Source organism: Tursiops truncatus, chromosome 1 (genome assembly GCF_011762595.2).
Source record: "Tursiops truncatus isolate mTurTru1 chromosome 1, mTurTru1.mat.Y, whole genome shotgun sequence".
Classification (NCBI taxonomy): Eukaryota; Metazoa; Chordata; class Mammalia; order Artiodactyla; family Delphinidae; genus Tursiops; species Tursiops truncatus.
In genome coordinates, this window is record NC_047034.1 from 117513742 (window position 1) to 117540512 (window position 26771).

Consider the following 26771-nt stretch of genomic DNA (forward strand, 5'->3'; position numbering starts at 1 on the left):
ATTTATTCATATCCCTAAACTGAGCAGCATATTGATTTTGATATTCATTTTCACTACATTCAAGAGGCCTTCAGTGTGGAGCCCTTTCCAGTTTGAACTTTCCTCGAATCACCCGCGATTCTACTACCACTCTCTGAATGTAATAAAGCACAGTCCGAGTAGAGGGAGACGGTCTTTTTGCTCAGTTTAGTTGACTGTAACAAACATTTGTGTGCCAAGTACTGTGCAAGGGCTGGGGAGGGGAAGATGAAAATTCCACGTCTTGATGTGAAGACACTTGAGATCTACAGGGAGGGCAGAGGCACACGCTGGGTCTGTGCTCAGGGCCCTGTGGGAGGAAGGGGAGCGAGCAGCACTGCACTCAGCGGGGGAAGGAGGGGACTGGCAAAGAATTCCGAGGAGAAGCAGCCATTTAAGGGGAGAACAACAGCAGGATTTACTTGGGGGAACGAGGTGTGAAGGGCAGGTCCATGGGTGTGAGACACGCAGCTGCCTATGGAGAGACGGAATCCACTGTGTCTGGATTGTAAGTAGTAAGAGCGAACGGGGAAAGAGATAGGTGGAGGTGAGGTCAAAGAGGTCAGACTCTCCAGGGCTTTGAATGGAGAGTTAGAGAATTTACATTTTATACTGGGCGGGATTTGAAGGGTTTTAAATCGCAGAGTTAGATTTACCTTATAAATGGATCTCTCTGGTGTAGGATAAGAGAAGGGAGCAGAGATACCAGTTAGGAAAACACTGGCAAAAGATCCTGATGTCCCGAACTAAAGTGGTAACAGCAGGTAAGGGAAGTAGACATGGGTCTGAGAAACTCTGCCTAGATAGTCAATTTACTAGACTTGACTTGTGAGGATTAAATGTATTTATATATAAAAGGGTCTGAGGGGCTTCCCTGGTGGCGCAGTGGTTGAGATTCCGCCTGCCGATGCAGGGGACACGGGTTCGCACCCCGGTCCGGGAAGATCCCACATGCTGCTCTTGGATCCACTATGTTCTCTCTGCTCCTTACTTTCTGCTCTGACTTCTTGGACCATCTTTCCTCTGGTGTCCCTCCCTCTGGTCACTCCCTCACTCTATTGTTCCTATCACAACACATTTGGAGGGTGTATATGCTCTCTCTGGCTGTGAGCTGCTAGACTGCATGTCTATGTCTCATCTGTATCGTCTTCCCTAGCACCCAGCATACTACCTTACTCAGGGTATTCAAGGCATTTTTGGTGAAGGGTAGGAATCAAAGCCCATAATATCTTACAGTACTATTTTTAGCTCAAAAACATGCCTTTTAGGTAATAAATTCAGTGTGGACACCCATTTTCAAGTTCCTGTCCACAGCTCTTAGTATGTTGTGGGTTAAATCATGTCCTATGTGTTGGTGCTGTGATCTCTTATTCTAAGGTGGAAAATCTATGTCATCCAAGCCTTTGATTTCATCATCAGCAGGTGACACTTCAGAACAGCCCACCATGTTTTAACTTGTGCCCTGGAGAGTGTGGCTCAGCCCTCACAGAACAAACACACTCTCCACCATTTTCAGGCTGATATTCAAAGAACTGAGAAATTCCATTTTCCCTGAGGTAGTTAGAATGGCCCCCTAAAGATGTCTACGTCCTAATCCCTGACACCTGTGAATGTGTTACTTTACAGGGCAAAGAGACTTTGAAATTGTAATTGAGGATCTTGCGATGGAGAGATTATCATGGATTATTCAGTCCCAATGTAATTACAAGGGGTTTTATAAAAAGAAAAAAAGGAGGCAGGAGAGGAAGAAAGGAGATGTGACAATAGAAACAGAGTTCAGAGTGATGTGGGGTCATGAGCCAAGGAATGTGGACAGCCTTGCACACATCTTGCTGGAAAAGGCAAGAAAACAAGATTCTCTCTTAAAGCTTCCAGAAGGACCAGTCGCAAAGGACCTTGCCAGCCCATTTTCAACTTCTCATTCCTGAACTGTAAGAAAAGTAATTTGGGTTGTTTTAAACCAGTAAGTCTGTGGTAATTTGTTACAGCAACAGCAGTGGGAAGCTAATACACTCCCCTAACTCAAATCTCATTGGTACAAACAATATCCAGTTTATTTGTTCCCTTTGATGTAGTTCCAATATCTCAAGAACTGCTCTTACATTTCATAGTGTCAGAGTAAGCATGACTCTTCGTTCTTTTTATGATTCTAACCAAGATATGGCTGTAGCATCAGCACAAACAAACCCAATATTATAAATTTCCATCTATTCTTAATATGTTAAGTCAATTTGACCCAAGCCAGTACTCTGAATTTTTGCCAATACTTTTGGAACCATTCTTTGAATGCAAATTCGATAGCAGCTATAATCCTCCCCCCTCCCCCTTTTCTCTAGCTTCCATTTTGTGTTCAATTATTTGTTTACCTGTTTTGTTTGTTTTTTCTCCTTAGACTGCACTGAGTGATAAAAGATACTTCCTTAGACCACCAGCATTCAAATCATTTCACACTTTTTGTACCAACAGTTGAAGAATAACTCCGTTGGTCTTTCTAAATAATGCCATTCCCACTTCTTGATGAGCTTAAAAGTGACAAGCTGTTCAACTCATAGACTTTTATATTAGAAGCTTCTCAGACCTAGAAAATTCTGTCCTACGTGGTAAGATATTTATTCTAAATGTACATTGTCCTTACTAAATTGACGCTCTACGCTCATGATCTGGTTTCTCCTGGCAGTTTCGGTATATCTTTATATGCCAATAAAAACCTTTCTTACTGGTTCTTAGGTGAGAAATACGCTCAGTGTCTCAGACATCATCATCAATTGCCAACTTTTCATTAACTTAAAAGTGACACTGTGTTCCAAAACCTGTAAAATTTTAGAGCATAAAATGAAGAGAATGAAAGGAGGCCATGGGATATGTGCTACCTGATGTTCACCTAGGAGCCTGGGGTCCAGCTCAGCCCCTGTCTGGTGCCTGTCGTGAGGCCCTTCTCCCTCCCTCCCTCCCTTTCTCCCTTCCTCCCTTTCTAGAGCCTCCTCTATATGCCTTTCTCAGCAACATGTGCTCTAGTGGCAGACTTCTGTATATCATGCTTCAGCAATACTAGGGCTCAAGTGACAGACTTCAAGCAGGATGCAGCCTTCCTGAGTCTTTCTGCAGACACTCTAGGGGCTGTTTTGTCCACAGACATCAGAGGTGAAACCCTTCTGCATGACAAATCTATCTAAGGCAAGTTTACTAGTCAAAACAAAGTGAAAGGAGTCAATAAGGACATGAAAAGGTGATCAACATCATTAGGAAAATCCAAATCAAAACCACAATGACATACCACTTTCCACCCATTAGGAGAGCTATAATTTAAAAAATAGAGGGTAACAAGTAATCGGCAAGGATGTGAAGAAATTGGACCTCCATAAGCTGCTGGCTAGAAAGTAAAATGATACAACTGCTTTAACAACAGTCTAGCACTTCCTCAAAAGTTTACACATAGAGTTGTCACATGACCCAGCAGTTCTGCTCCTAGGTACACGGCCAAGAGAAATGAAAACTTATGTCCATGCAAAAACTTCTGTATGAATGTTCATAGCAGCATTATTCATAATAGCCCCAAAGTCAAAACAACCTAAATGTCTATTCACTGATGAATGAATAAATATATGAATAAATATATGACTAATATATGGTATATCCATATAATGGAATATTATTCAGCCATGAAAAGGAATGAAGTACTAATACATGTGACAGCATGGATGAATCTAGAAAACATGCTAAAAGAAGCCAGTCACAAAGGACCACATATTGTATGATTCCATTTATGTGGAATATCCAAAGTAAGCAAATTCATAGAGACAGAAAGTGGATTAGTGGTTTCCTAGGGCTAGAGGGGGTTGAGGACCTGAGGGATGACACTTAAGGGGTATGGGGTTTCATTTTGGGGTGATGAAAATACGCTAAAATTAATTATGGTGATGGCTGTACAACTCCCAATGTACTAAAAGCCGCTGCATCATACACTTTAAATGAGTGAATTATATAGCATGTCAATTATATCTTAACAAACCTGTTTTATAAAAAAGAAGTGGAACAAATGAATATTTCCCACCAGATTGCATCCTGAGCTGCATCACTGGTTGCATAACCCATACTACCTCCTCCACCAGCTCTCCCTCTGTCTCCACCTCCTCTTTACTTAGGACCAACAGAATCAAAACCAGCAGCAGCTCCTGAGACACAGTGTCAAGCTGGCCAGAATTTTGTATGTTTTGTTTGTGAAATAATGAATGGCGGGGCATTTGCTTAATCCTTCTGGCTTCTTCCTGAGAAGTCCTGCCAGAGCCCAACTGCATATCATTTTTCATTATTTCCAAGGGGATGTTCACCTTAAATATTTATTTCTGTTACCTTCCATGTATGCTCTAAGGCTTCACTCCACTATGTCAACATTCATGCCTATTTACTTCTGCTGATTTCTAGTCATTTCTCCAGGGCCTGCCTTCCACAGAGAGGTGACAGCTGATTGCCTTTATGACATTATCTGAGTGTTGTCTGAGCTAAGCCTCCTTAGCCAAATTGTCTCCAGCCTCCCCTTTTCACTAGCTAATCCTCCTGTCTTGGACCTAAAACCCCCATTATTAGCCTCTCCTTTGGGATAAGGCACAGAAGTCCTCCTTGAACTATAAATGTGCCTTGGAAAGGAAAGCATCATTATATACCCACATATATTTTTCCCAATACAGAGTCAAACACAACAGCTGCTCAATAATGTTTTTCAAGAATGGGTTGGGAAGGTCTGGGGCAAGCAGCACAGTCTAGGAAGAGTTTGCTGTGTTGATAACCTCAGCACTGGGAAGATGCACAGAGCCAGGGAAAGCCTCAGGGCAATGAACATCTGTTTATGTGGGTCACTGAAAGAGAGAAAAGGACCATTAATGGAAAGATGAAGTTTTAGTGTAAGAGATCTTTCACTTAATTTACACTTTTGCCTGGGATAGGTCCAGACTCCTTTTTACCCTGGGACAAGAGTCTTCTTTCTTTATTCCATCTTAATGCAATATTATTCTACTACTATTGAACTTCTGTCATATTTCAGTGATAGTAAAATTAGCCTCTCTCTCCCCTTGGATATACATTGGCTAGTAAAGATTTGCAAGAGCCCCAAGATTCAGTAGGGTGCAGGGGACTACCTAATGAAACCACAAGACCATTCTCATCTCAAGGGCTCCATTCCCAAGGGCCTCAGCAACATTCTGAAGTTTATTGGCATATGAGGTGTCAAATAAAACTCACGTCTCATATACAGCACATTATTAAATAATGATTACGTCTCAGAGTAGGAGCTGAACGCGTTTCATTTTTTCCTCTGCTGTTAAACAAAGAGGGTTGCCCTCAGCGGCTACTGACAAGTACAAACAGTCAAATCAACACTGTGCCTGGCTCTGAAATTATGCGGCACCTCTTCTCCCCATGCACAAGCTGCTCCATATGTCCATTTTAAAATTATGTCTGATTGTTAAGATCAGCAAAGGGGAAATACTCATGATTGTGCAGTCTACAGCCCTCCGTTCTGAGCTCTGTTTTCAGTGTTTTTAATATACGGTGCTGCATTTCAAGCAATGTACAGACAGAGGGACTAGCTCTGCTTCTCTACATCTAAACTTCTTGAAGTCTTTGCCTCTTTGGAAATGAAATTCTCAACTTAGGCTGACTGAGCCTTGCCAGTTTAGGTTGTATTTGGATCTATTTATAAAATGAAGAATGACCACCCTGTGGTGTCAATAATTGACGATATAAGACAGCTGTAGTTTGATTACATGTCTAAATATTATCCTGAGTTTTTCAATAATAGTTTTGGCTGTCCATTTTTTTTGCCTAAGTATGCTAATTAGCACATCACTACCTAAAATAACAATGCTTCTACTAGATACCAGAAAATATTTAGCCCAATTATCTGATAGAGAATTGCTTTCTGTTTACTAGGACTATGGTGTAATGATACCACCTCCTTACTGGTCATGTTGGGTTTCAAATGTGAAATTACAAGATAAGAGAGAAGTACTAGAAGCTTCTGATCTATCACTGAACAAGGCCACACCTGAAATACGCTAGAAAAAAATGATCGTGGCATGATCCTATTAAAAGGCTTTCCAGGGCTTCCCTGGTGGCACAGTTGTTGAGAGTCTGCCTGCCGATGCAGGGGACACGGGTTCGTGCCCTGGTCCGGGAAGATCCCACATGCCGGGGAGCGGCAGGGCCCGTGAGTCATGGCCGCTAAGCCTGCACATCCGGAGCCTGTGCTCCACAACGGGAGAGGCCACAACAGTGAGAGGCCCACGTACAGCAAAAAAAAAAAAAAAAAAAAAAAAAAAAAAAAAAAAAAAAAAAAAAAAGGCTTTCCATATCAGAATACATTACTACAGTCTAAATCTTTTAAAAATATCAATATTAATAGTACTACTTAATAGTTTAGAGACACTCAAGTTGTGAATATAACTCCAGCAACAGTAAAAGCTCACTGTAATATGATCTATTATGCCACTGAGCACAGTTATGTTAGGTTCTGTCAACTCTAAGACTCCACACAATGAAGGCCCAAGATATCATGGTGTTACCCTCGAACACAAACATCTAAATGTTCCTCAAACATCCATTTCTGGGTTTCCTATGCTACCTGCATGTTTGATCTGCATTTACATTTCTGTATAATTCAATAAACAGGTTACTTTCTTGTAGTATAAATGTATAAATGCTCACACTAAATAGTGAAGCCACACTGAATATTAATTCATTTATTCCCCCATTCAGTCAATACTATAGTGGGTTGAATTGTGACCCTCCAAAATTATGTCCACCTGGAACCTCAGAATGTGACCTTATATAAAATAAGGATCTTTGCAAATGTAATTAAGGCACCATTGAATGGCTTCTCCACTGGCAACTCCTGCTTGCCAATAGTCTTTGATGGGCCAGTTATTCTTTCCGCCCCACTTCCTTGAATTCTTCTGCTGGCTTCATTTATTTTGGTGTATAGAGCTTAAAGCATACTTAACTTCATGTCTGTTTCACGTTATCTGGCCTGTAAGTGTAATTTAAATTTTGTCTCTGCTCAGATACAGATTCAAATGTTTTAGCTGAGAATGTATATTTTTTTAACATAACCATATTAATATTCCTACATTCTGTCCTATACATTAGAAATATCACAATATTATTCACTCACTATTTTTCATTCATTAACTTTTGCTTGCTTGTGTTATGGTGGGAAGAACACAAGTTTATTGTAAAAAAAAAAAAGAGCTAGGTTTGGAGCTATTGTGGTGTTGGGCAAGTTATCTAACCTTTACTGGCCTCAGTTTCTTCTGTACAATGGTGTTATAGATTGAATTGTGCCCTCCTAAAATTCATATGTTGAAGTCCTAACCTCCAGTACCTCAGAATGTGAACTTATTTGGAAATAAAGTCTTTACAGGGGTAATCAAGTTAAAATGATTTACTAGGGCCCATTTAGGTGGGCCCCAGTACAATGTAACTGGTACCCTTATAAAAAGGGGAAATGTGGACACAGAGGTCAGCATAGAAGGTAGGCGATGTGAAGAGACATAGGGAGAAAAAAAAAGCCATCTACAAGCCAAAGAGAAAGAGCTGGAAGAGATCCTTCCTTTGAAGTCCTCCAACACCCTAATTTTGGACTTGTAGCCTCTAGAACTATGAAACAAGAAATTTCTGTTGTTTAAGCCACCCACTTTGTGGTAATTTGGTATGATAGCCCTAGAAAACTAATACTAACGGCAATAATAATACTTACCTCAAAAGGTTATTTGAGAAGATTAATGTGTCAGACATTGCTGGTCACTTCCCCAAAGACCATCACCTTTTCTTACTTGCTAACAGAACTCTGATTTTTCTTTAGGTATCAGGAAGATATCCCTTGATCTCAGAAATGTGGATGCAATCCTTGGAATAGGGTGAGCATGTGACACAGCTATGGCTAAGGAGATGTGAGTGGAAACTGCTGGGGGAGGGGTTCTGAGAACGATCCTGTTCCTGGATAAGAGAGTCACAGGTGGAGAAACACTGCCCTTTGTCTCAAGGCCTGGAAGTGGATCGTGGGAGGACGTGATGCTTAACACTGACATTTCAGAATGTAGGAATGCTGGGGAGGGCACAAGTATCAGAGAGATGCTGAAATGATCAGGAGCTCTGATTTCATTGATTGGCTGAATCAACTTCAGCAGCTCCCTATCTTCAGTCTGCTTGTTATATGAGGAAAAGAAACTTCTACTGTTTGGGCATCTGAGCCAGGGATTCTCAAACTGAAGCAACAGGGCTGCTATTTCATAGTATGCACTCATTAAACGTGGGCCGCCTTTCCCCTTTGTTCTCCTGTTGAAGCCTCCGTAGCTTTGTTCCCCATTCTCCATCTTGAGGTTTACTCATTTAGGGTACCTGGATATCCTGCTTCTCAATCTTTGGTTTCATTAATTTGGAAAAATTGTATTTAGCTTGTCCATAAGCATATTTTTTCTTTTCTTTTCCTTTACTCACCTCATAAAATTTGCTTCCTTCAGTCAATTTTCCCTAAACTGATTCTCTTTCTGTTTCAGCTCAACAAAATGATTTCGTCTCCCTGGTGTTTGTGTGACTTAGAGCATGATCTCTTGGGATAAGGACCTTGCCTTTTGAAAGATTTGCCTTATAAAGCATCATGTATACATCTGGGGATTTACAAGTTATAGATGGAGCATGCCCAGGGCTTTGGGAGTGCCTGCAGTAGAGAATGGATGGGAAAGAGGCTGGAATCATCGAACAGGCTCTGGCCTTTTCCACCAGGAGGTCAGTAGTTTAATTTGGCCCAAGGTAATAGCAAGCAGAAATCCAAATGAGAAATGGCTTGGATGAGGAAGCAGGGAGGAAAAGAGAAGGAGTGCATTTTAAACTAATTTCCATTTAATACATTACTGCCAACACTAGAACAAGGGGAAAAGAGAAAAATATGTGTCTTCCTCCTCCTCCTGGGGTCCTCCCCCCACTACCTTAGTAGTAATCACTGCGTATTATTCCAGGAAAGGTTTATGATTACGTGCCATGTATAATTAGAGCTAATGTGTACTAGTATTGCCTTTTTATTTTGTATAAATGGGTTCACTGTAAATACTATTCTGCAACCTGTTCCTTTACTTCAAAATAGATCTTGGATATTTTCCCACATCTATATACATTCCATAAAAGATGAGTAAAAGATGCCTGAGTAAAAGATGAAATTACTTTCCTAAAATTATCCTTCAGGAAAGAAGGATAATTATTTTGGAGTTCTTACAATGTCTCTCAGATCATGGAGAGCTTTCCTCATTACTTAATTTTTTAATTTAATTTTAATTTTATATTGGAGTATAGTTGATTTACAATGTTGTGTTAATTTCAGGTGTACAGCAAAGTGATTCAGTTATACATATACATATAACCGTTCTTTTTCAGATTTTTTTTCCCATACAGATTATTGCAGAATATTGAGTGACTTTCCTGTGCTATACAGTAGATCCATGTTTATTATCAATTTTATATATAGTAGTGTGTATATGTTGTTAATCCCAAACTCATTTATCCCTCCCTCCGCCACATTTCCCCTTTGGTAACCATAAGTTTGTTTTCTCATTACTTAACTTTGAACAAAAGATTGTTTTTTGGGAAAGATGCATCAGCCTAAAACAACCTCGTTCAACCGTAATTCTGAATGTTTATTGAGGTTTCCTGATGGAATTGCTTAAAAGGGGGGTAAAGAAATTGATCAATTGATCAGATTAGTTTTTATTCCTGAGTGTAAGAACTCAAAATTTCAAGCTTGACATTGTGTAAACAAGCCTTTCAAAGATCTTTCAATAAACAACAGAATAAGTAGTTGCACTGTGAAACCTCACATATACCCTTACAGAATGAGTGGTAGTAAAACAATTTTCCTGATGTTATGTGAACGGGGACTTGTGGTTTAGGATAAAATTTCTAGTGAGAGCGTCATATGTGGGCCAACAAATGTTGCATCTCAAGTAACAGATGGAAATAAGTGAAACGTACTCTGAAATTATATGTTAGATGGCACAGAAAGGAATCCAGTTTGTTTAATATTTAAATAATTTAAATAATACTGATTCTAGAAATGCAGAAAGTGGGAACATTTCCAAAGCAATTATGTGATCTTAAATGTGAATGTGTAATTAGATTAAAAAATTAAATATAAGTAGACATTTGACTATTCCATTTATAACAGTAAAAGCATATACATTTTAAGTAACCAAAGCCTTTAAAAAAGAAGCCTCACATTGAAGAATATGAGACTGCTTTCTATTTTAGGCAACTTTCTATGAGAGCATAATGGAAGATCTACTCCATTCTTGAGGGCTGCCTGGTATTCTGTAACAGAGGTACACCATGGTTTATTTTGCCAGTTTTCTATGACGGCCATTTATATTTTATGTTCTGCAATTACAAACAAGATTGCAATCAGTTTCCTCAAATGTGTCTTCATGCACCCTTGCAAAAATGTCTATGGAATAAATTCCTCCACGTGTAATTTCTGGGTCAATTTATATTATAGTTGAATAGAGTTTTCTATTCCTCCTTTATTTTCTTTCTTCCTCACAAGGAGGAGTTCTATTAGTATAGTGCATTTGTGTTACACTGTATGTGGCGGTCAAAATCAGCAAGGGAAATGCTTTATTATCTTATATATTTTCACTCTGAAGTCCGTAGGGCCCCTTCCCCTCCATTAAGCCCAGCACACAGCAGGATCCCACTAGGGGAGGACCTAACAGAACTGAGACTCTGGGAGCTGCAAATCTGGAGAATGACTCAAAAGATAAAAAGACCATCTGATGAGGGAAAAACCATGGAAAGAGGAGGTAAGAGAGGACATAGAAAAGGAGATTAGAGCAGAGGCTCCCTGGTTTTCATCTGAGCTGAACTCTGTGTAGTCTGATAAGGGAGCTGAGAGGCTAGAAAACATATCCTCTGGGTTTTGTGTACATTTTATTTCCAGTAATGGGACTCTACCTTCACACTCTACCAGATATTATGAACATTACTAAGAGGTGATCATAAATATTGCCAAAATGCCCTCCAGAAAAGCTGTTGCAAATTCCTCCCCCACCTAAAGTTTTTCCCTAAACCCTCATCAATGTTTTCTATCATCAAACTTTTAAATTATTGCCAATTAGTGAAAAATAATATCTCAGTGGTACTTCTTTATATATGTTTAAGCATCTTTTCTTGATCATTGACCAATTCTATGTCTTCTTTGCCTATTTTTTTTTTTTGGCTCCTGTTGTTTATATTTTTTCTTATTGATATGTAAAGAGCTTGTTGCATATTAAGGAAATTAATCCTTTATCTGTTAAGTGGGGCAAATTACTCCATCTGTTATTAATCTTTTTATGTTGTTTAATTAATTAATCAATATTGCTATCCAGAAGATTTATATTCTTAAGTAATCAAATTCATCAATTGCTTTTCTTACAGATTCTGTTGTGAAGTGCTGTTATATTTTAATGCCAGCTGGTTAATGTATCAGAACACAGAAAAGCAGTCAGAATCTCATTCTAGCCACTTACCAGGAAAGCAATTTTGGACAAGTCACATAAACTTCAGTAATTTTCTACCGCTACAGAGAGGAAACTTTATCATCTGTCTCCCTCTGTTTTTCTCTGCTGTCCTGAGAACTGAATGAGGCAAAGTTTATCAAAGGCTCTCCACCCTACACAGTGTTCATGAATGGTAAAGTAGTTTAGATCTGCAAATGAAGGAGGAAATGTGACAGATTTTCAGAAACTGAATTCCTCAAAAATAAACACTTGAAATAGGAAAAAGTAATTCACATTTGTGGAATCAACTATATAAATTTCAAGCAAGGCAAAGAGAGGATTTTATGAAAGCTTCTTTCTATTGTTGATCAAAGCGCCACCAAACCATCCCAGATACTGTAAGCTATCAGAGCATCTTAATGACCCTCACATTCAGAAAGTTCCTTCAAGTGTCTTCAGTCATGGAGACTGGTGGTTAGGAAAAACCTAACCAGTTACTCTTTTTTTTTAATTTATTTTTTAAAAATTAAATTTTTTATATAATTTTAAAGGTTACTTTCCATTTACAGTTATTACAAAATATTGGCTATCTTCCCCATTTTGTACAATATATCCTTGAGCCTATCTTACATCCAACAATTTGTGCCTCCCACTCTCCCACCTCTATATTGTAACACCCCCCACACACACTGGTAACCACCAGTCTGTTCTCTGTATCTGTGAGTTTGCTTCTTTTTTGTTATATTCACTAGTTTGTTCTACTTTTTAGATTCCACACATAAGTGATATCATACAGTATTTGTCTTTCTCTGTCTGACATTTCAATTAGCATAACGCCCTCCAAGTCCGTCCATGTTGCTGCAAATGGCATTATTCCATTCCATTTTATGGCTGAGAGTATTCCATTGTGTGTGTGTGTGTGTGTGTGTGTGTGTGTGTGTGTGTACACACCACATCTTCTTTACCCATTCATCTGTTGATGGACACTTAAGACACTAACCCACTAACCACTTACTCTTCATATCATAGGGGTTCTAACCAATTGAGAACAGAAAGAACAAGCCATTTGGTGATTACAGTAGAGCATCAGCTTTATGGGTGATAAAAAGCATTGGAGAATGTGGAAGGACTTCTTACCACCTTCTCTTGGGACCTCACTGCTCTGACTTGGCCACCAGGTACAAGCAGAAATGCAGAGACCAAGAGGGCAGCGCCCTGGTTGGGCTGCCAGAAGCAGCTCTTGTGTGGCCCGTTTGCTGCATGGAGTCACAGGGGCAAAGCCCTCAGAGTGCGACAGACTGGTGCACAGGGCATGAGAGAGCTCAGCCAAAGGGTCTGTGTTGTCGTCTTGCCCTTGACCAGCCTGGTCAAAGACACTCAGGCTTTCTGCATTCTCCCCTTTCAGATAAGGCCCTCCCTTGGGGAGAGTGAGGACACTGAGAGAGAGGAAAGAAGGGTCATTTTTTAAAAATATTGCCCACGTTGAAGAGGTGCTGATAGGAACTCCCTTGTCTTCTACTGGAAACATGAAGGAGAGACAGAGATCAGTATTCATCCCCTAAGATTACGGGCTTTGATGTGGATGATCTTGGCTTTGAATCTACTGACCCTAGCTGGGTACCATTAGGCAAGTTACTTAAATTCTCTGACTCCTAGTTGCCTCCTCTCTAACCTGGGACATGAATGCCTACCTGCTGGGTAGGGGGAGAATTCAAGAGACAACACATATAAGGCTATTAGCAGAGTAACTGGAGCAGAATGTGAACTCAGTAAATGTTAGTTTTCTTTCTGTATCACCTAAATCTTTTACAAGGATCAGGCTTAGTTTTGTTCCTTCACCTCAGTGAAGGCAAACAGTCACAGATTAACCTCCGATCCATGGTTTGGCTTCATGCTTTTGAGGCTAAACAATACCATTTCTTTTATCTTTTTCCACCTGGGCCCAAATGTTCCAGTCTTGGACATTACCATGGCCCTCTTCAGAACTCTCCTCTATTCTGCTTCATTTCTCTTAATTTATGGAGCAGTAGACTGGATGATGGCTCTGCTCCCAATAGGCTCAGGTTCAACAGACTTTCTTCCTCTGTCCCCCCTCCCCCTCAAAAGCTGCCCGCAGTTATACCTCATTCCCCTCTAGGAACTGGAGAGTCCCTTTCTTTGAATTTCTGTGGTGTCAATGATTCCTCATTTCCTGCCATCCCAATATTGTAGCTCCCCCTTCCTCACTCTTGAATCCTGAATTAGGGTTATTAATACTCCTGACTAGGTCCCCTGAAGAAAGCAGACCATCTGGCACCTTTGGTAAGGTTCCAAATTGTAATTGTTAAAAACGAATCCCCCCAAATAAATTAAAACTAAAGAACTAGTACCAAACTTTTCCGTTTCTTCAGGCATGTGAAGAAGGCAGATGGCAGAAGGGCCCCAGCACTGGAGAAAGCTCCCACCTGAGGCCACAGAGCAGTCAGCTTTCAAGGGCAGTGACTTCAGGATGCGGACATATGGAGAGGTCATTTGTTTCTCATTTACCCAACAGATAAGAATATGGAAATAGTCTCAGTCCATTTGTTTGATGGGCCTCCTAAGTCAGTAATAAACAAATCGATACAATTAGTTTTGGCTCATCATCATTAAGGAACCTTCACTGTTGGGACACAATTTAATTATACCTCTTGCTTCACAGGAAAGGAAAGCTCTCGAGGCAGGTGGTTTCTCTTGGGGTTGTAGCAATGTGGTCGGGAGTGGAGTGGCTCAGTGGCAGTGTCTTTGTGACTCCTTGAGAGTGGTGTGCCTGTGTAAGGCACAGCTGGGGTCTGCCCAGGGTTGTTCTAAGTGCTCCTGCTACAAGTTCTTGGGAATTCATCTGAGCAAATCTGCATTCTGTGTGAAGCTCAGATATAACAATGCTAACAAATTGAAACAATGCATAAAGATTAAAATAAGGATGTCTAATCCAGAAATGAAATCAAACCAGAAGCCAGAATGCCTGGTGTGGGTTCTCCATGTCCCTCTGCGATAGTGACAGCATTACAGAGCTGCGTTCTGCTTCAGCTTTTCCAGCTAAGTCTCTGGCACATTGTGACTAACAAGCAGCTAATACTCTGTAAGTGAGACCTGTGGACTCAGTGTTGCTGGTACAAAGCACTCTTTGGACCACAGTTGATGCTCCATGGGCTTAAAGATTTGAATAGCACCTGTCTACGTCCCAGACGGATGGTTGCATATGGACAGAGGAACCGTTTCACATCTTTCCACTTCCTCCTCTCACTTCCAAGTAGAACTCATTCTTAAACCTAAAGGGAGGACTGTCCAATTAGAAGAGTTGAAATTTTGATTTGGAAGTGATCTTAGACATACCAGTGTGGCCAACATCCAAAGTTTCAAAATAGGAAACTAAGGCAGAGTAGTTAACTTATTTGCCTAGGTTACCCAGCTTGATGTGAAGAGTTTGGTACTTGAATCTAAAGCTCAATTGGAGGGCTCCCTCTGCTACATCTTAACAGCAAGTCCCTATTTCCAAAATTCCCTGCAAAGGAAGACTCTCAAATAACAAAACTTGTTGAAAGTTTAACTTACTATCTCAACTTGTAGTACTTTCCCACTGGGTTCCACAGAGATCATCAATGGAGAAAAATCATTTGTCTAAGATTATGTGGCTTCTAAGCCAGTAATCAATTAAATATATATGTTTGGAGTTGATTTTATTTCTCTTTCCTTTTCAAAGTCCAGTGAGATACATGTTGATTTAAAAATCCATATTTAAACACATGGAAGGGTTCTACAACTAGATATTACAACTTGGATGTGAGTTACCTAGGCTAGCCTCCTGACCTTTATCAGACTGTGACGAAAGTGAGAAATAACTTTTTTTCTTAAGCTAGCATAATACAAGGGTTGATTGTTATAGGACATAGCATTACTTACCCTGACAAATACATGAAATTTTTCACACCATTGGCAGCCATAGCATACATTCCAGCCAGAGCAAGAAATTCCCCCCTTAAGCACCTAATTCATATGCAACAAGATTATGACAAGGATATGTAATTTTTATCACTCTTCTCTAATAATAGTAAAATTCAATCTTTCTATTATTCTCTCCATTTTCTAATACCAGTAAAAATGTGTATTAAGTAAGTACCTAGCACACGCACACAGTGTGCACTCTGTGAAGGTTAATCTTAAATGTCAACTTGACTGGGTCACAGGGTGCCCAAACATTTGGTTGAACATGAATCGATAGACTGGGTAAAGCAGATTGCCCACTCTAATGTGGGTGGGCCCCACCCTATCAGTAGAAGGCTGGGATAGAAATAAAAGACTGATCTTCCCCTGAGTAAGAAGAAACTTTCCCTGCCTGACTGCTTTGAGCTGGGACATTGGTTTTTTTCCTGCCTGTGGACTCAACATTGGCTCTTCTTGGGCCTTGGGCCTGTAGGCCCTTGGACTGGACTACATCATTAGCTCCCCTGGGTCTCCAGTTTCCAACTGCAGATCTTGGAACTTAGCCTCCATGCCAGGAGAGCCAATGCCTTAAAATAAATCATATATGTATATATTTATGTATGTATGTATCTATTCTATCCTTTTGGTTCTGTTTCTCTGAAGAACTGTAATACACACCCAATGAGTGTTTGTAAATGAACGAATGGATTAGAAAACTTAATTCAAGAGACTTGATAATACCAAAATTTCTTCCAAGAAAAAATGCAAATTTACTTAAAAACAGGATTCTCCATTAGAATGTCAGAAATGAGATTTCTAGATATTTAAGGTGGTATTGATTCTAGAAAGCATAAGATGTGGTTAAGATATCATTTAGGTCTCAAAATGGATAGGAAATGTATTAGGAAAATGGAACAAGAAACACGTTCAGAAATCCTACTACCAAGATTGAGTCAAGGTTGTGATAAACACCAAGACATTTTCACAGATATTCTAGTATTTGAAAAATGTCATAAAGTTGCAGAGATTTACAGAGATATGAGCATAGACCCTACTAAGAGCCTGAGCAGAGATGAGAAAGCAGCTCTGATGAGAAAGGGGAACTAATCTGGAGGTGTGCGACATATACATGAAACTGCTCATATCCTCTGAGGAAATGGCCCTGCACATATGTAACATTTTCAGATTGTGGAGATTCTTGATAAGTTTGTTGATATCAATTTGAAAAAGTTCTGAATGACCAAATTCAATACCTCTTCTTCTTTAAAGCACATGTTAAAAGGACAGTGTGGACCAAATAAATAAATCAATACATATTAAACATGTTTTGAGATCAGAATAAACTGTATAATAAAAAGACAGAAGTCATACCAATGTCTGCACTGTCTTTTACTCTGAAGAGCTGAAAACACACCTCTATATGTTACCTCATTTAAAGCAGGAAGACAGGCATTCCTTTCAGACAGTCCAAGAAGGCTTACATTTTAGAAAACTAGAAGCTGTCAAACTAACAGGGCACATCTGAGAAATAATCAAAGTCAGTAATCAGTACACTGAGATCTTAACATAAAATCAGGAGCAAAGGATACGCTTAAGCAGAGACACCAGAGCTGAAGAGATGACAGGGGTAGTTTTCGTGTCTTTCTTTCAAACTAAGATCACCTTTCTACTTCTGGTATCCCCTAAATTCCCTTGTCGTACAAGTCCCACTCCAAATGCTATTTTTTAGTTTTAGTCCCCTCATCAGGTTTTCTAGGTTTCTCTAGGTGTGCCCTGAGGCCACGTCTTTTGGACTTTGCCAACTCTACACGGCAGAATCTACCTCTCCAGCCACTTGAAATACTTCCAGCACAAATTGTTTATTCTTTACTTCCAAAGACAGCATTCAGTTTTTTTTTGTTTTTTTTTGTTTTGTTTTGTTTTTCGGCATGCGGGCCTCTCACTGTTGTGGCCTCTCCCGTTGCAGAGCACAGGCTCCGGACAGGCAGGCTCAGCGGCCATGGCTCACGGGCCCAGCTGCTCCGCGGCACGTGGGACTGCGCCACCAGGGAAGCCCCCAGTATTCAGTTACCTCCTTACCTCTTGCTCCAATTCCAAATGGTCTATAAATAGCAGCTAGCTAGTGCAGAGAGAAGCAAGAGAGGAAAAAGGAACCAAATGCATCCCATTTCCAGGCTGTGGGCCCACTGGGAAGAGAAAGAATAGCTATAATTTTGAATGAAATTAGGTTTGACTGTTACATGGGACTGGACATCTCAAGTACCAAATTGTGACAGTATTTTGTTGCTTAAAGTGACCAGAATATTTTTATTTCTTAAAAGGTATCAGAAAACCCATGGGTATATCCAAGTTGAGGTTTCATCTGGCAGCAGAGGAAAAACTGAAAATAAAGAGAGAGGTGACAAAATAATTTTATTATTACATTCCAAGTTGTTAGCTTTCAACGTATTTGAGATACACACACACACACACACACACACACACACACACACACACACACAATATATATATATATATATATATATATATAAAACAGTATAAAAATGTTATATAAAATATTATGCTAAAAATTGAAGTGTCTGGAGACTGCAATGTAAAATAGATGGGAATTTCCAAGGTCAACCCATTATGTGAAGATTTTCAAAAAACTGTTCCTGGATCCTAGAACTTAATCCCCACTTTGAGAATCCAAGAGGGTCTAGAGTCTGGTGCAAGGAAGGGAAAGAATGAAGGGATTTCATCAGAAGGCTCTTGCTTTCCTAAATCTCCACCTCCCCACTTCTACCCCAAGTTGATGAGGGGAAAAGCAGAAGATCACAGGGACATCTATGGGCTGTGTTTCCTGGTCAGGAGCTAGAAAAGACTGATGCCTCACTAACCGCTGATTAACCGGCCTCCCCTCCCAGAGTCACTCTGGGGAGGGATATGAATGTTTCCCATGGAGCAGAGGTGGGTCATATAGGAGAGAGAGCAAGTGTAGGATTTTCTTGCATCATTCCTAGATGATGTCTGCCTAGAAGGCTCACACCCAGCATATATACCCTCTAGCTCCTAAGAGCTGAGAAAAGAGCCACAGGAAACCATCTAGACTAGAATATGCTTAGGAACATGCTTAGGATGAGGGTCCTCAGAAGAAGGGGCCCAGCGGGGAACCTCTGAAGGAGCCATGAAACCTTCCTCAACCAGGCAGATCAACTTGAACCATCTGTCAGGCTCAGAGAACTAACAGCCAAGTAAGAGCTATTCAAGTAAGGATAGTGTGGTACCATCCCCTTTAACCTTCCTCCCACCTCTTGTTCAACCCTGAGCTGAGGTGACCTTAAACAGCAGCTATAAGATGAGAAAAGAGATGAGCAAAGGAGAGTAGAGAAAGGACCTCAGCCCATGGTCCCCTCTGAGACTGCAGAGCTCCATCTGGGAAAGGGGAGAAGATTGAATGCTAACTCAGGTTCAGAGTTTTGATTATTCCTTAGAACTGGAAATCACAATTACTGAATTGAGACTGTATTTGTGACTTCAAGGCATTTTAGGACCATTTTACCCTTGAGTGAGCAGAGGAATTATGGAGCCTACTAGAATTTTCATCCAGGAGCAGGGAAAGAGAATCCCTCTCCAAAAAAACAAATGTAAAGGGACGGTAGAAAACAAAAGTTGCACTTTGATTGCATAGTAGTTGACAGTATACCCCGATGCTAGAACAGCCCTGGCACATAGCACGTATTCAATAAATATTGCAGTTACATATATATGTGTGAACACACACATACACCTGCAACTCTGGAAACTATAAAGCTTCCTACAGTAATACCTCTAAATAAGTACATTATTATAACAGTTATTAATGGTGGTAGTACCCAATTCCCTGCGATCTTGATAAATAAGACTTGCAGTGGAAAGCATTCATCCATTCATTCACTAATTGAGATGACAAATGTTGACTAAACAACTTCTTTATTCCAGGTACCATGATGGGCAGTGAAATATGATGATGATGCAGCTCCTGTCTTTACAGATCTCACTGTTCAAAGGGGGAAGACAGATAAGCAAACAAACAGTTCGTTCCAGAAATATTGAAATTTTGACCGGGGAGGAAGAGAAAGGAGAAGAAAGATGATCACAAAAAGTCCATGAGTGGTATTTGCCCTGGGCTTGCTGAGTTCTGAACAGCCAGCAGCCAGCATAAAGGACAGCATGGGCTGGGGAAATAATGGTACCAGCAAAGAACAAGAAGCATTTTGCTCTCTTTACAAATTCGTGCAGCATGGTTCTGGAAGTGGAAGCCAGGTTGTTACACAATCATGGACAAATGACAGATGTTAGAATGAGCTAGAATGGATGGCTGGGGAAGTAATGGGGGTTGAAGGCCAGAATGCCTGGAAATTGTCTTACGTTGTTTTGCATTCATTCATGTAGTCTTTCATTCAATAAATATTTATTAAGTGTTGGTTCTGAGCCAGCCTGTATGCTCTGGGATGTGGGTGCTGGAGAACTGTCCATTGGAAGCCCACCCTGATCTTCCTGTTTTTGTTCCTTCCTGATACCTCTTCTTGCCAGGGCTTCTTGTTCCACTCCTTTCTTAGAGAAGACAGTACATAGTCAAGCAATTAAGAACAGGGGCTTGGAATAAACCCTATCTGAATTTTGTCTAGGTGCCTCCAGTCAAGTCATTTAATTTCACTGAACCTCAGTTTCCTCATGAGTTAAAAATGCTACAGTAAACGTAACTCCTTGGAGAGTTGTTGGGTGGATTAAATGAAACAATGCACGTGAAGGCATGGGCACACTTCCTTCCACACAGGAAGCCCTAGATAAAGGTTAGTTATTTACCATGATCGTTCTCTTTGTTTCTTTTCTGCTCTGCTCCCTGGGAAACTGGGCACTTTATTCTACTCACTACAAATGCTGTGGTGTTTAAAATATTCCTACTTTGTGAAGCATTTAATATTGGTATGTGGGATCTTTTCTCTTTTTTCCTCTTAATCAGTGTTACTGTTAACAACTCAGAAGCAACACAGTGATCATGACTCCAAAAGGATTGAAATCTCAGGGGCTCATAACCTTTCAGAAAATGAAAGCTCTCTTGGGCTGAAATTCCAAATGCTGGCTCTTATTGCAAAGGTGAGGGTGTGTGTGTGTGTGTGTGTGTGTGTGTGTGTGTGTGTGTGTGTGTGTGTGTGTGTGTGTGTGTGTGTGTGTGTGTGTGTGTGTGTGTGTGTGTGTGTGTGTGTGTGTGTGTGTGTGTGTATGTGAAGAAAATTTGATAAAGTTCTCTTTGACAAATTCCTGAGTCATTGGAGCATGAAGAAAGGTGTTTCTCATCCCTTGAAAGAAATTCTGGGTGCTTTTTTCAGTGCATTAATATCTCAATAAGCAGCTTGATTTTAAAATGTCAAATCTGCCGCAGAACTTGGTTCTTGGGAAGGACAAATGCCTTTGATTTGTTTGAAGAAATTTGATTTGGAAATAGCCAAGTGGTTAGTTGTCGAGACTAAGGCTTTGAAGTCAGAGTATGGATTTCTATTACAGGCCTTTGCAAAGCCCGACATTTGCATGTAAAATATTTCTAGAACTTTTGCATATGCTTAGATATTAAAATAAGCATGCTTAATGCATTTATAAGATCCCATCTGTCACATACACAGTGCACTTTAAAATGTTACCCAGTGAGGAAATATCGTCTTGTTGTTTAACCTTAATCAAATAGGAGAATGAACAGACAGTGCTGATGAACTATGACTGCTGAAGTCCTAAATGCACAGTTGTATATAATTCTGTACATTGTGCATTGGGAACCTGTTAAATAATAGCTCTTATGAGATCTCCATTTGCAAGAGACGCAAGAATGTGGAGCTGAACCAAAGAGAGTCAAGAATCACTCAAGCATAAAAACAAAAGTCTAAAAGGGACCTTGCAAGGTTAAAACATCCAGTCCCTATCTGAAGTTACAGACTTGTGGGATGTTAGGACTGAGGAGACCCAAGGGAGATCACCTACTCTGAACCATCCATTTGCCAAAGTCAGAGTTTGTTAAAATCTTATCTGTGTTTTGCTTTCAGATTTTCAGAAGAGAAAATTCTACAACTTCCTCAAGCAACAAATTCTTGTGCTTAATCATCAGGAAGCTTCAACTACCTTAATTTCCTCCAATTAGGCCTATTTTCTTGATGTGTGTGGATTTAAAATAACAATACACCATACATCTCTGTTAGCGACTAATGGTAGAACATGACACTCTGACAAACTGTTAGAAACTGGATATAGTTAATTCAGAGAGGAGAAAACTCACCAGTGGGGACCCAACCAGAGTTTTTCAATAGATTCACATTTACCCTATAATGATGAAGGATCCGAATGGTTAAAAGGGAGGGTTTGGAGTAGATGATCTAAGTTCGAGCTCTGTCCCTTACAAAAGGTGGAAATGGGCAAATTACTTATCTTCTCTAGGTCTCTATTTCTTTGTAGATAATAGCAATGGATAGTATTGGAATGATGCTTTAAAAAAAGACTCAGAAAGTGTCTAGCCTGTTGAAACACCCACTCTATGGTGTTTTGATTGTGGTTGATATTACGGTTATATACCATATTTGCAGGGTAATAAAGGATAGTGATTACCTCTTGTCATTACCTCTATCATCTCTAGCAAATATGTTACTTTAAGCTATATACATACATAAGAATTTACTGCTATAAAGAGGGTTTGAAGGACTAGTATTTGGGGCAGGAGTGAAGGGACTCTTAAACAGATTACTGAAGGATCTTTTTCCTCTTTGTTCCTCGGAGATCAATTAAGTACGATAGCAGCTGGAGGTACTATGCATCCCATGCAGGGGAATGGACTAGGTGATATTTTGGTATCTTACTAGCTATGATTTCCTGACCTTTGTCTATCCAACATCATCTTTGAATTCCATCTTATATTCTTAGTTTCATGAAGGATTAATTCATGTTTACACTTAAACTTAAGAACAGATATAGAAAGCCACATATACAAGGCTTGTGTCCAATCGCAAGATCCAGTTATAAGAAAAAGCTATTATTTTAATCTTTTTTTCAGCAATACAGAGGGAAAGTCTTGCTTGTTATCACTGGAGATTCTAATTTATCTGGGTAAAATGAAGTCTAAATGATTATTGATAGTGGTAACTCTTATGCAAATCTATTTTGGATCAGTAGTTGAATGTTAATTTGCACCATAATGAAAAGCAAATCCTTTAAGTTCTCACTCTCATTATTTAATACAAATTGATGTCACAACATGACCAGTAAAGAAAAAAAAAATCTTCCTCTATTACTTCCATTTGTTAGTTTCACACATTTAATTATAGACGTGGGAGTTGTCAATTTTGTTGCATTTATTAACCAACAACTATAGACAACTTCACTACTTTCAAGTCAGTATGTTATATAAAAAATGTGACTTTTTTTTAACAGGTGGATTGACCAGTAAAGGGATAAAAAATTTGGATAATAAGGGTTTGACACTCACATACTCAGGGGAGTCCTTACAGGCCATACATCAGGATATTGTTTGATTGTATGATATTATGTGAGGTTTGGGGAAAAAAGAAGAATGTTGACTTTGTTCTTCTAAACATTCCAGTGACTGGCCCCTCCCAAATCACTTCCTGGAGTAGCCTCTTCTAATGATGTGAAGATGTATGCGGAGTGGGTAGTATTTCAGTTCTGCTGTATGTCTCCAGAATACCACTTTAAGCATGTTGATACTGTGCTGAGGAACGTATTATAAATTATTGAACAAGAGGAAGAGCTACAGCCACAAATCTGAACACGAGAAGAAGAAGGTCAACCAGAGAAAAAAAATCTACAGCCACATGACTGTAAAAAATAATAGTACTGGGAATATTTTGATTTTAGAACAGAAAAAAAACATCATTTTGTCTTATGGGTATTAAAAGCCCATTCCCATCTGAATGGGAGTTAGAGATACTGGGCCTGATGGCAAGGAATCTGACTTCACTGAGGAACTGAAGTCTCTCTAAAATTACCTATAGTAGATCAACCAGAACAGAAAAGCCTGGATACATCAAACATAGGACAAGCATTGGTTCAATCTGGGATTCAACAAAATTTCCTCAGAAAGTAAACCGAAAGGGCCTCCACAAAACAGAAAAGGACATGTTTGCAAAAGCTCAGGACAGGTGGTCTACATCCGGTGAAGAAGAAACTTCCCTGCCCCAAACAAAACAACCTTTGACCGCATGACATGATAGAGATGGTACCTGCAAGGTGGGCCTACAATAGGCTGAGACTTCATTTAAAGACCATAAAGCAGTTAAAGGGAAATTAGCCCAGACCAGACGAACAGAATAGGATCAGATGAGGTTAGGAGATGAAAACGAACAGGACTGCCCCTATTCTCGCGAACTAGAGGGGCGTTAAAATGAGAGATTGTCATCCACAGTAAGAAACAGGGCCAGTAGGCAGAAGAAACTCACAGCTCCCTTTTCATCACTCCTATCAACCCTTCCAAGAAGGACTATGCTATGGATTGGTCTGGTTCAAAGATATTTCCCTTGGTCACTGGCCCACAGGTGTCACAATACTGAAGGTAAGTGATCAAAGATAGAGCCTGAGGAAAAGTGGTATCTTTGGAACAAGGTATGGAGTAAAATGATGAGATACCTTGTCTTTCATGTTCACTGCTTTGTCGCCAGGACATAGATGAGTGTCTGGCACGTGATAACTACTCAATAAATCTGTGCTGGGTGGATGAATAACTGAATGAAGCAGTGAGTGGAGGCTGGAGGGCGCTCTTTCTCTTGGTGCAACACTTGCCCCAAGAACGTCTGGAGCAAAGGGCCCCAAGAAAGCTAGGAGAGGAAGCACAGGCCAGCTCTGTCCTGGGCAACAATGACAAACACGCTCGGGCTGTCTCTATCTTGAGCTGCTTCTCTTCTCTGACAAATGTGCTCTTCCAGAGCCAGCCTTCATTCCTTATTAGATGGGTGAGATGCCAAAGGCCAGGCTCCAGTGTAGGCTTAGGGTAAAACGAAGACAGGAGGCTCCTTACCCTAATTTGCTCCAGACTCTAGGTTATACTAAGACCAAGCCACCCAAAAGGATCTCTGATGGTCCAGCTTGGCTCACAGAGTACCAGGACCTCAGCTAAGGTGCTACTCAGATAGTGGGTCATGATTCCATCTCTCTCTTTTAACATAAAATATAGGACTCACCAAAAACATGCTTGATTAAAACACAGGAATATGGTCTGCTCTCAGCATATCCAGGGATAAATATTTTGGGGTACTTTATAGGTTTTAAAAATATTTCCCCTTTTTCTCTTTGTAGTCAGTGGAAAGTAGAAAGATAGGCACGACAATAGGGCCGGGGAAAAAGACATTACTGGTGTTTCCAAGGAAGCATGTTGGAACACAAGTCAGAAAAGAAAAGATCGAGACAATCCTAGATCATGGCATCCATGAGAATATTTTTCTCCTGGGTCCAGAGAGGCAGGAGCCAAGGCAGGTGCAGGCGCTGCAAGAGACACTAATCGCTGACGAGGATTTCCCTCCCACTGGGTGATTGAAACACGTCCTAAAAGCCCCTCAACGTGAAGGGATATTCAAGCTACTTGTAAACAACACAAATAGATGTGACGGCAGCCAATGGTCCAGGCTAACCAGCTGTTCATTTTCGTAAAGGGCAACACGACTTTCAGTTTAGGGTTTTAATGGAAGCTTGTGCCTGATGCCATAAAACCCTGTATCCAAACTGCTCCTCTGAGGAGGGGAAAGAAATTTGTGCGAAGTACAAGGATATTGTTCAGAACTAATCTGCTGAATGGTCTCCAGTCCTGAAAATCATACCTAAGCTCATTGCTTCTCCATGAAAATGGCCCTGTTCCATTAAGGAAAGCAATCATCGGTCTTTTTGAAGCCAGCATGTGTGTAAATCAGAATCAGAATCGCTTACATGTTATTTACTTAATGTATTTTCTCACTCATTTTTCAGTATTTATTTATTATAACTAGGGTACTAGTTAACTACTAGTAATAAACAATACAAATTTACACTAGAGCAGGAGTCTGCGAACTATAGCCCATAGGTTAAATTCAACGAGTAACCGGTTTTCATATGAGCTAAGAATGGTTTGTACATTTTTAAAGGGTTGTAAAAAAATAACAAAGAAGAATATGAGACAGAGATCATCAGTGACCTGCAAGACAAAAATATTTACTATCCGGTCTTTCACAGAAAAAGTTTGCTGAATCCTGCATTAGAACATTTTTTATTTTCTTACATCCAGAATTATGAACAATGAAATAAGGAGGAACCAACAGGTAAGTTTTGGTTTGCCTAAAGATTTACAAAGATTCTGTGAAACAACGGAATCTGTCCCCTAAGAGGGAAATCATAAAGACACATAAATTATAAAGTGACCTGTTATGAAACAGTATTATATTAAACAATTGTTACATTTAAATCATTGACTAAAAGCACTCAGACCTCATTTCCTTATTCTGCAAACATTTCTGAAAAATCATCTCAATGATAGGCCAAAAATGACAAGACCCCAAATTAGCACAAATTCTTATGACTATAGGTACCACTTATTGTGCCCTTACCAGATTAAGTGCTTCGCATACAATGTTTCATTGGCTGTTCAAAACAACCCCATGAGGTAGACAGCCTTCTCCTCATTTTACAGCTGAAGTGACTGAGGCTCAGAGGGGTTAATAGCATGTCCAAGCCTCGTGGTTAGTAAGCAATGGGACAAGGATCTGGACTCCATTCTAGCTGATCACAGAGCAAGGGGAAGTAATCTTTGCACTGTACAATCTCAACACAATAATGTCTCCCTTAGAAGAGATGCAGTATACTTTATTTTTCACTTTTTTTCACAAATACAGCACAACCTGGCCAATGGGAAGTCCTGACATTGCCTGCTAGGTGAAACCTCACACCTTGGGATCTCAGCCTCCTCCCTACGCGCGCACATGTGCACGCACATGCACGCGCATACACGCACACACACACGCACGCGCGCACACACAGCCATCCTGCTCAAGACACAAACGCACCCTTTCTGAAAGTTTAAGAATCCATAAAAGGAAAGCATCTCTTTTCCTTTCATTGTGATTCAAAAAGCTGAGGTTAGGGTTTCTTATCTTCATTTGAGGCTATTTAAAGGGAGAAGCTGTAAATGACAATCATTTTAGTTGAGTGTTGTGTTTCTTATTTCTACTTAAGCAGTGCAGCCTTCCAAGAGGTGTTACTAAAATAAGGTGCAATCCCACAGGGCACTATGTTACTTGTTTTCTCTCCCATGTGTCT

The 26771-nt window shown here is 40.1% G+C and overlaps 1 protein-coding gene across 10 annotated transcripts in view; it reads right to left on the bottom strand.

The window, feature by feature from the left end:
* The window catches only part of ST6GALNAC3 (ST6 N-acetylgalactosaminide alpha-2,6-sialyltransferase 3), a 602379-nt gene that overhangs the window by 147687 nt on the left and 427921 nt on the right, over positions 1–26771 (bottom strand). The window contains exon 4 of one of the 10 annotated variants that reach the window (XM_073788238.1): positions 17735–17856. The exons of the other annotated variants lie outside the window; for them this stretch is intronic. Coding sequence (XP_073644339.1) covers positions 17835–17856 — 22 coding nt within the window. The 3' untranslated portion in view covers positions 17735–17834. Of the gene's footprint in view, positions 1–17734; positions 17857–26771 lie in introns of those variants that run through there. 10 annotated transcript variants of the gene reach the window in all.